Source organism: Coturnix japonica, chromosome 10 (assembly GCF_054131305.1).
Source record: "Coturnix japonica strain WE chromosome 10, WE-NBRP24, whole genome shotgun sequence".
NCBI lineage: Eukaryota > Metazoa > Chordata > Aves > Galliformes > Phasianidae > Coturnix > Coturnix japonica.
In genome coordinates, this window is record NC_140672.1 from 10,059,759 (window position 1) to 10,070,701 (window position 10,943).

At 41.8% G+C, this 10,943-nt stretch overlaps 1 protein-coding gene across 1 annotated transcript; it reads right to left on the reverse strand.

Moving 5' to 3' along the window:
- Positions 1-393: 393 nt before the first annotated feature.
- LOC146759286 (obscurin-like protein 1) lies at positions 394-9,535 on the reverse strand. The gene is made up of 4 exons (XM_085510196.1): positions 9,273-9,535; positions 8,357-8,627; positions 7,453-7,719; positions 394-5,870 (listed from the first exon to the last, which is right to left on the reverse strand). Exons 1-3 carry the CDS (start codon positions 9,520-9,522, stop codon positions 7,707-7,709), a joined length of 534 nt encoding a protein of 177 aa, XP_085366322.1. The 5' UTR covers positions 9,523-9,535; the 3' UTR covers positions 394-5,870; positions 7,453-7,706.
- Positions 9,536-10,943: the final 1,408 nt, after the last annotated feature.

Below are 10,943 nucleotides of genomic sequence, written 5' to 3' on the forward strand. Positions count from 1 at the left end.
CCACCTCACAGCACACAAATACAACTCCTGCACACTGCCTTCTTTGTGCACAGGCTGCTGCAGTCTCCATTCAGCTGAGCAAAGGCTCAGAGTTTCTGTCCTCCCCCTTTCAGTACAGTTATCCCTCACTGGGGGCACAGAGCACGTACAGTCCAGTGGTCCAGTGGAGAGGCCACAGCCCCCAGAAGTGTGAGGAAGGGACTGGGCTGCACCACAGCAGAGGTGGGTGCTGTGCTGGGAATCATCTTTTCTAAGCTGATATTGCAAATGGACCACTGAGATGATCCCTCATACATCAAAGCCTGAATTCCCATTAGCTGTTGAAAACTATTTAAAAATTACTCTCAAAATACTTCTCCTTAGTTCAAAAGTAGACAAGGCAGATATTAGAGATGTCAGAGAAGACACTTCTTTATTCCCAGTGGAAATGTTATTTGTACCTTCTAAACACCAGAGCTATTACAATAAACAATTCCATGCAAATAGGAGATATTTATGAGCAAAGAGGCACTGATGGGAATGAAATTATGAACACAGGTTCTTATTCTTAAAATAGTCCCTATTTTATGCAGATTAAAATTCTCCCTTGAACTATTCCCGTCCCTGTTCCCACCCCAGCACAGGTCAGGAGGAGTCAGCCCCAGGCCATGCCACCCAGCCCCTGCCTGGCACAGCTGGGCTCCTACCAGCCGGATCACCAGCTGCTCCAGGCTGCAACCAAACCTGCTGCCTCTGGTGTGCCTGTCATGCTTATCACTGGTTAACAGGCCAAGAGAAGCTGCTGAACCAATGTTCTTGGCCTGTCTCACAGCAATCTCATGCAAGTCTCAAGTAGTAGTAGCCATAAATGATTAATTTTCAGCAACATGAGACAGGACTCCATCTGCATTGCTCTATACCATGGCTGTTACTATATTCTGTTCTACAAGATTTAGTATTAGCCTCATGCATCTGTGAGAAAGATTAAACAAACAAACAAAAAAATAAAAATAATTAAAATATCAACCAACACAAATGACCATGTCTAACTGAGAAGCAATGATTTTGAAGGAAATGAGTTTTAAGATACCACTGAAAGTTGCTAACAAATCTGAACCCTTACAAATACATCATCAAAATGCATCAGGAAGAGATACTTCTACTCAACAATTCCATTTGATTGTTTTGAATTTGGTTCTAGGAAGGCTGTTTTGTTGTTGTTGTTGTTTGTTTTTTTGAGGGAGAAACAGAAAGAGAGAGGAATACTTAAACAAAATATCTTGATAATCCATGAGCTTATGTTTGGAAGAAAAAAAGGGTACTTTGAAAGAGTGACCTTACAGCAAATTTGCCAGTAACAGTGGTATTTCCCAGGCAACCAGCACTGCACGTGCCCTCAGCTCTGCCCTGGGCAACAACTGGCACAAGCAGGTCAGGACCTGGGCAGCAGACATCCACACTGCCATCAGGCTCCCACCTGAGGGTAGCCTTCCATCCCTCCAAGATGGTTTTTACTTGGGCACCTGCATCTTCACTGTAGAACATGTGCTCAGCTTTGAAGTCTATGGAAGGGGGTGACTTTTTCTGCAACATAGCCATAGCCTAAAAATGAGCATAATATAATAACCACATGAACTTTGTTCTTTAATACCTTTGGTGTTCTCAAAAATCATGCTATTCACAAATAAAAGCACAGTTGACAACATCAAATTACCAAAAGGGAATGAGCTCTGAACATAAACAGAAGCTGGGGGACACAAATACATCTTGATACCTAAGGACATTTTGTACAGACAGAACAGCTACATTCCTGGGACGGGGACATGAAATTAAATGACTTTATGTAGTCAACTACAACTCTGTATTCACAGACAGGGAACAACTGGACATTGCATTTCACCATGCTGGAGTGGACAAGCTGTTCTCCCACACCATATACTCAGACCTTTCTACTACCACAGTGTTGCTCATCATTCTCTTCCCTGCTTGCCTTGCTGCCCCAGCACCTTGCTGTCTTGGAGATGTGTAAGAAACATTCCTTGGAGACAGTAACTACAAGACAGACAGAGCTCTCCAGTTAAACCTTCAACTTGACAGCTTTTCCCACTGGAAAGATCATTTTGTAGGTCCTTTCCAACCTTGTGATTCTATAAGTCTATGAAAGGGCACAGTGGGAATAGCACAGTATCTCCTGGGCTCAAAGGACCCTTTTAACTCCCAGAGCCCCTGCAAAAGGCTTGGGAGTGTCTGTCACACTGCATCCTTATGGTTGTTCTCCCACAGCAAAGAGGTGGCTTGGTTGATGATAGCACTGTTGGATTAAAGCTCACTGGCCTTTGGTCACTTACACTGCACCTGGTACTGAGCTGGTGTTCAGAAGGGCCACCCACAGTCCCCATTTCTGCCAAGTGGTTTTCCCCATTTATCTGAGCTTGAACTCCTGTATCCATAAAACAGGATTAAAACAGACCTATGCTGTTGTGCACAGAAATCCATAAAGAAACAATGCTGGTTATTGGAAAGACACAAATGCTCTCAAGTATGTGTGCAAAACAGTAGTAAATATTTTAATAAGGTATTAATGGTTGACTTAAAAGGCACTATGCTAATCTACAAAGAGCAAGACCGATGTGTCTACTTTCAACACAGGATTCTACACTCCTAATGGTCCTGTAATTTTCAGCTAAAGCCTGTTTCTGGAGGATTATCAATTGTCTCTCATAGGCATTACTTATAGAAAATTCTCAGGAACACTGTGCATATTTTAGCAGAGCCTGAATTATACAGAGAACATGCCTTATTTTCGTATCTATAGGAATAACTGGCTTCTGTGTCATTGTGTGCATAGGTTTTAAATTGTGGATCATCACATCAGTATCCTCCAAGAACCTTAAATGCTTGTAAACATTCTACATCGTAATGAATCTACATTTAATATAAATGTTTTTTTTCCTGAAGTTTATTCTAGGAAGAAAAGAACAGAAATTCTCATAATAAAAAATAAATTGTAGGTAAATCATATTCTTAAACTTCATATACTATTATATTTCATAACTTAAATTCTACAAATCTTGTATTAATTAAGCAAATTTTAAGAAAATGAGATCAAAGCAGAGAGTACACAAAGCCAAGCATTTGTAGTTATAGCCTATGAAAGTCTAACAGTTCTCTCCTTATTTCCTTAAGGTAGTAAAGAGAACCATAAAACCACTGGTTGGAAGGGCTACCAGCCTGTTCAGTTGCTCACACTATGTTATGAACTCTCAGAAAGGCCTGATAAGGCATTGCCCAGGCAGACGATCTGCCCAGAACCAGACGATCTATATTAAAATACACGGCCTAACGCCATTGGCACCGTCTGGGAACCCCGGCTCTCTCCCAGCGGTGAACCGAGCCCAGCCCTGAGCCCGGCACAGAGCGACGGAATTTTCTTCTCCTTTGCAAGAAGCTCCGGAGCTGCTGCGCTCCACGAGTGCCATCTGCTGGCACTGCTGCGCATTGCCCGGGCGGCCCCGGCTCGGCTCAAGGGCAAATTGTTGTGAACTCCCTCGGATAGACAGCTATGTTAGCTGGATAATCACAGCTGCGATGCCACCAAGAGGCATTTTGCCATCCAGCTGTAATTCTGTTATTCAAAAGGTAACTGTCAAATCACTGAAATCACATCCAGTTTAATTTAAACCAACTCTCCACTGCCCCCACCCTTTATCTGCAGAAGAAATCAATTTAGAAGGCTAGAGGAAACCTAGAAAAGTATCTCATCGCTTTAGTTATGCCAAGAAACTAAAACCTGTTTTGGTAGTCTCTGTTTCACAGACTTCCAAGAGTATTGTGGAATATTACTGCCTTGGAATGGAAAGATTTACAACCAGAAAGCCTACGAGTTATTACAAAAACAACACATTAGTTAGAGGATTTACTGTTGCAATTAGGCTCTCAGATGTGCGACATTCGGGCAAAACAAACAAACAAACCAAAACAGAAGGAAGTGCAATTGCCATACATACAGACAGCCAGAACAACAAGAATACGTTTTCTTTAACAGAAGAAGAATTGCTGTAGAAGGTAAGTAAAATAGTGAAAGAGAATGGCTACGCTCATGTCAGTAGATTTGAACAAATTATACTGGATATGGCTCAATGAATTTGTTAGCGCATTTCTGTATGGAACATCTGAAAAAAGGTGTATCCAAATCCAGAATTATCTTTAAAATGCTAGCTAGCAAACAGCAAAACTATTGCATTTATCTTACTGAAAACACAGATGCAGCACAAGTCAGCATTACACTGTACACAATCAGGAGGTGCTACATTTGATTTTCAGCTTTCCCCTGGAAATGAACCCACAGATTTGCAGAGAATGACACACTCATAACATCAGGCACTATCCCAATCACCTCATCCAAGTATAACTCAAAACAAGGCCTGACTTGATGTCCTCCGAGTTCATATAGAAACTCACTGCTTCAGTAGTATATTCATAGACTGTAGTCCATGATCCCCCACCCCCCTTCCACACATAAAAGACAGAATACCTTCTAAGATTAATGTAACCAATTAATTGCTGATAGGAACCTCCTCCTCTACCCAGCTGCCTCTGAGAGCATCTGTATTTGAAACACCATGCCAGAACAACTTCATCTCACTTTATAGTGAACCTGTTCTGAGGAACAGATGGTACATAGAGGATGTGCTGCACTGCACCCACAAAAATCCACTGCCTGCAAGCACAGCAGATTAATGGCCTTTCACAAATTATTAGTACATCCCCATTTTTCAGGTGTCAGATAGATGTTGCCTGAAATGTTATTGCTAGTACTCTAGAAATCCAACATCTACTCTATTTTCTTTCTTGTTATTTCTGGCAAAATATGTAATTTATGTCTTCCAAGCCATCTAAACTGCAATGTATTGACAGCCAGACAAACAAATGTGCTGGAAAGCAGATGCAAACAGACACATTCTTAATATATCTATAGTTAGGAAGAAAGAGGTGAAGTAAAGCCAACTGTTGCACAAGATACACTTTGGATTTAGTTCAGAGAAAGCTATGAGGAAGTTTTAATGTCACTTTCTTCATTAACTATAATCTGGTCCACCTGAGGAGAAATGTGGAAGTCAACAAAAGCTAAGGTAAGAGCTTGCTCCTTCAGTCTTCCTGGCTCTGAATGAAAAGAAGAAGAACATACCAAGAAATCTTGCAGAGGAAAAAATAATCAGCTGGGATTTCAGTGAGAATTCCCAAGTGTACCTCAAGTTCAGGTTTCTGGGCATTACTTACACTGAACCCTGTGCAGTCAGATGTACAGTTGGAATAAGGCAAGAATAGTTATGTATGATTAGAATAATACAAGAACAGTAATGTACAGTTGGAATAACACAAGAACAGTTGTAAATAAATAATCAGATGGGATCTATGGGAAAAACTCATCAACTCTGAGGCCTTCAGACAAGATGGAAAAGGTTGAGTCTTGCCACAACGGAGCGATCTCCATAAAGAGATGCTGCCTTAGTGGTCAGCCCTTAAATGAAATCTAGGAGAGATCTCTGTCCTTTTCCTCAAAGGCAATACCAGCTGATCAATAACTGTTCCACACTTTGGACAGCCAGAGCTAATGATATTGTATATAGCTATATAGTATCAACCTTCTATTTCTATCCAGTTATAATCTTATGCGCACTTATTAAAATTAAATTGAATGCAATCACTTACAACTCCTGACCTGAATTATCTCTGCTTCACGTCAGACCTCTTCAGCACAGCACTAGGGATTAACTAGCATTGTAGACGCACAGTATGGGCAAGGAGTCCAGGACATTGAGAGTGTAGCCTCCCTGACTGCTTGGTGTCCCACTACAGTGCTGTGACCTTCCTGACAGCATGAAGAAATTCTGGAACAAGAGAATAGCTTCACTGCATTAGTAATAGTCATTACACTCATTTTTCCTCATATATTTCCCTCCTAGCCTTTAGAAATCTACAGGAATATTTTCAGAGCATCAAGCCTAAACTCATACTTGCAAAATCCATCCACATTTCTCCTGTAATTACAGCACACAGAGCAGTGCTGACAACCTGAAGTCTTTTGAGGCTCCTGTCCCATTGATCTGGACACTAAACAGGGGAAAGCTACTGTGGACGTTAGTGGATTCACAGCTGTATACCCAAATTTTCCTGTGCTCAAACTCATTTCTTTGTTTGGGAAGCTGAAAAGGAATTGAAGAGCATCAGTTAAATATTTCATGTTGTGCTGGAATGTATAATTCATGATCAAATCCTTGAGAAAGAAACAGATAAGATGGAGCTGCAAAAGCTTTAAATGAAGTATTTTCTTTTTGTAGTAAACTGACTGCTGAAAAAGTGCTTTTCTTCTTTTCTATTGGTATTATAGTGAGAATTAAAAACGTGATAGAAGTAAGAAATGCACTAAATGGATTTGAACAGTTATTCACTTATACATTTTGTTGATTGATGCAATTAATGTTTTATACATGCTTTTCCAAAGGTACCCTGTTGTACTGAGTTCCTCCACATATCACTACCTCCCATAGGAATGGGATGCATTGGCCTCAACGTTTAAACAACCCCATGTGTTGTTCTTTTATTGTAGCAAGCTCGAGGAGTCACAGGGGCTATTTAGCAGTGCTTTTGGAACACAGATTTTGGAACTGGTTCACTCCGTTAAAGCTGATGTGGTGGTTTCCAAAATCTGAACTTTCCTCCCCTTCTCCAGCTGGACACCCCTATCTCCCTCAGCCTCTCCTGATAGCAGAGTTGCTCTAACTTCTGTATCTTCTTGGTGGCCCTGCAGTGGACTCTGCAGCAGCTCTGTGTCTCTCTTGTACTGGGGAGTAGAAGACATAAGCAGACTACTTCAGATACGGCCTCACCAGTGTGGAGTAGAGGGGAAGGAGCTCTTCCCTCCTGCTTGCTTGAGCACTGAACTTAACAAAAACACTGGGATATGAACATTTCTTGTTTTCTGGTTGTTGGGCTTTTGGGGTCTGTTGTTGTTTATTTGGCTGGTTGGCTTGGAAAGTTCAATACCATTATACATGCGCTGGTAGGATCTCATCTGATAAACTGCATATAGTTTTGATTACACATATTCAATATAGACTAATTCAGATTGCCATCTTTTCTTGGCTCACTAACAACCAAGATCATAGAACCATAGAATGATCACAGAATCATAGAGTGGCCTGAGTAGGAAAGGACCTCAAAGAGTATCTAGTTTTAAACCCCCTGTCAAGGGGCCACCAACCACCAGACCAGGCTGCCCAGATCCACATCACACTGGAGAATCATTCGGTTTCCAGATTATTTTAAGGAAAAGATTTTAATCCATCGTATTTTCTGAAAACTAAGAACTGATCCTGCTCAAAGAAACAGAAGAGAAAAACATCACCCACAGGCTGCAGATATTTACCTCGACTTCTCTACATGCCATCCCCAGTGTGCTTTTCAACTCACCTTGCACAGTGACCCTGGCTTTTGTTATGGAGTCCTCTGTCTCACAGGGGTACTCCCCATTGTCCTTGGCAGTAGAGTCATGGATGATCAGAATGGCCCCAGTTCCCTCCTGCTGCAAGTCGTACTTCTGGCTTTTTCTGATTGCTTTGCCATCCTTGTACCACCTGATGTTCAAATCCGGTTTTGACAGCTCACAGCTCAGGCTGATGTCCTGCCCTGCTGCTGCTGTCTTATCCTCCAGCTGTTTTGAAACCTCAGTAGGTTTTCCTGGAAGAAAAAATGCTTTTTGAGTAACATACACTTAGGGTAGGATGCCTCTCTCAAAATACATGCATCTACATGCTGGAGATAAGTTAGAGAGGCACTTGCAACAGACGCCATCCTACAGCCAGCAGTAATCTGCAAAGTACAGACAACAGAATTCAAGGCAACATTTATTCTCTCTTAAATCTACCCAATTGAGGATGATGAACCATGTCTGAAAACTGCCTCTCTCTTCTCTCCACTCATCACACTGGGAGCCTCGGATGATGCTCTCAGATGCACATGCTCTAGATAGGAATTTGTTGTACAGCTAGATGATGTGAAGGCCATCCCTTCAGCTTATACTTAAGAGGATATTTGCTCCCACAGTTCCCTCAACAGAGCATTCCTGATTTACTGTTAATGGAACAAGCTGTAGTGAGATGCCCATTTCCAACACTACCCCAGTGCTTTGGGTAGTTCTCACATTTGTGTAAAATGTTTTGTCCTTTTACTTATTTTTAAGAGAAATTCTCAGTGCTTCGAGGTTCAAGTAGAAGGTTGCTATTCACTTTAACCATATTATGAGTTAGCTCTCACGACAATCTTATCAGAAGACAGTTGAAGGAATCAGACCCCAGAATCTCTCCCATCTCATTACCTTTCACAGACAGAGAGGCTTTGGAGGTTAGACCACGGGCAGTAAAAAACAACTTCCCCAGCGTCAGTAGGAGTCACACTTTTGATAATGAGAGTATATTTCCAACCCACGTTAGAAGCTTTAAATCGCCCACCACTTTCCACTCTGCTTCCATTCAGTGTCCACTTGAACTCATCAATGCTTTCATGGGACAGAATGCATTCAAAAGTACAATCTTCTCCCTCCTGGATTTCAGTGTTTTTCAGCCGTTTGGTAATGCCACTATTCAGCTCTGGAAGGTAAGAGATACGTTAGTATGAGGTTTATATGGAGAAAAGGCATTTGTGACTGACATGAGTAGCAGTACTGGTGTTTTAACTCAGGATTTGCAGAACATGGCTGCATTCCTTACTGATGTATTCTCTAAGACATTCTCCACTCAGAATTACCAGAAAGCTATAAAAAAAAAAGAGACGTAAATCTCTTGTCTTTGCTCTGGAAGAACTACAATTAGAGCAGCTCAGTCCATGGAGCAGAATGAAGATTCAATGAGCTACAGAGGGAACAACCTAACAGAGAGGACAACTCTAGGATGCTGCGTGAGAAAAAGGGTTTTGCCTATGACAAGAAATTAAATGTTTCTATTAGCTCATTTGTTACCATCCTACCCCAATTGGTGTTCAAACCATTTCTCCATTTTAGGGATGTTTAGAAAGGAAACATTTCCAGGACATTCTTGATGTGTTTGGTGATTTTCATGGCAAAATGAGATACATTTACATCAAAAGCAATGGGAATTTTCCAGACATCACTGTGCTAAATTGCAGTAATACACTTCTATTGTAGAAACTATTAAGGCTCGTGGGGGAATAGGTGTAAGACATAGTGACCACACTGAATGTGCTTTCAGCACTCCTTTACTTTCCACAGTACTTACCCTGAACGCCGACCTTTGATTTGGCAACATCAGTGCCAATATCACAGGTATAGAAACCTGCATCTGACTTCTCGAAGTCATGGATAAGGGGATATAGGGTCTTCCCAGACTGTACCAGCTCATACTTGTTGCCAGAAGTGAGCACAACACCGTCCTTCTTCCACACTGGTTTGACCTTCTCTTTAGAGACTTCGCATTCCAATTTAATCACACCCCGCTCCTCACCAAAAACATCATCCAAGGACTTCATGAAGACAGCAGGCTTCTCTGCAATTAAAAGGGCAAAACAGAACAACGTGATACAGAAGTTGAGACATTTCCAGTTGCTTTCAGATTTTTAAAGAGGGATAAATAAATCTTTACCAGCACTGACAACACCAATATAGAACATAAAGCGGTTTCATGTCTGTTGACTGAATGCACTTTATGGAATTCTGAACTAATCAGTAGGAGAATACAGGGAACAGGAGGGACAGCCTGCATTGCCTTGGGTGGGACTGATATCATATGAAGTTATTGGGATGCAGCTCTTCTAAAGCTGGAGAGCTGGCATTGCCCTCACATGGAGCAGAGCTCATACAGCAGGCCTCAGGATTAAGAGGATTAGCTGCTGAACAATTTTGATTTTCCTGTTTTATTGACTCCTTTTATCTATCTTCTATTTCACACATCAGATGTTTATACTGGGGAAAAAACTTCCACCAAATGCAAAAGAAAGGAGAAAGAGGAAATCCTTCAAACTCTGAGCGCATAGAGTAAAAGAGCTTAATTGCTGGGGAGAGCAGATTAGAATCACAGTACCCTTAGAATTGGAAGAGACCCTTAAAAGCCATCTAGCCCAGCTCCCCTGCAATAAAAAGGGACATTCACAGCTAGATCAGGTTGCTCACAGCCTGGTCATTAGTCATCCCAGAGGCAAAACACACACTGAATGATCTCTCCCTGCAGTCATAAATCCTTGGAGACAACAGCATTGACACTGCATGTTACTGAAGCAGTAAAAGAAACTGCTCTTGTAACTCTCCTTGTGCTAAATAAAATGATGATAAAAAGCAATGGAATGCTTTGGCAGGACACCAAAACCATCCTCCTTCGTTGATATCTGCTGCAATGGAACCTTCCACTGGAAGAAAGCCTCTGATGACTTGTCACCCCAGAGAGGTCAGCTTTAGTAGCAGGACTGCTGCACAATAGAATGAACTGGAGCTCCTTAGCATCTCTTACATCCAGAAGGGGTGTGATCAGACCCACCTATCACCTTCAGGTGCGCTTTCTGACACCTTGTCTGACTTCACTGTCACTGGGCCAGCATCCTCAGGCTTAACCTGCTTCATTGTCAGTGTGCAGCAATTGCCAACGTTCTTGATGTCATTGTAATTGTTGGTGTAAAGGAGGTTGCCATTCAGGAACCATTCCACGTCCTTGTCATCATGGGACAGCTTGCAGGAGAAGACAGCAGAGCTCTCTTCTTCAACTTCCACATCCTGCAGGTGCTTCGTTACTTCTACATTGCGGGCTGTGGGGAAACAAGGTGAACTGTTACCACTGTTACTATAAATCATACTGGGATGTGGTAGAATGGTTGGACTAGATGATCTTTGTGTAATCTTCTCAGTGAAGATTATACATTTATAAAGTTAGCAGGAGAGAACGGCAGAAATCAACCTCAAG

Bases quoted from the DNA above. Each gene is read 5' to 3' on its own strand.
- LOC146759286 (XM_085510196.1), bottom strand. From the start codon at position 9,522: ATGAAGTCCTTGGATGATGTTTTTGGTGAGGAGCGGGGTGTGATTAAA. The intron at 8,628-9,272 runs GTAAGTACTGTG...CTTACCTTCCAG, and splicing joins ATCAAAGGTCGGCGTTCAGG to AGCTGAATAGTGGCATTACC.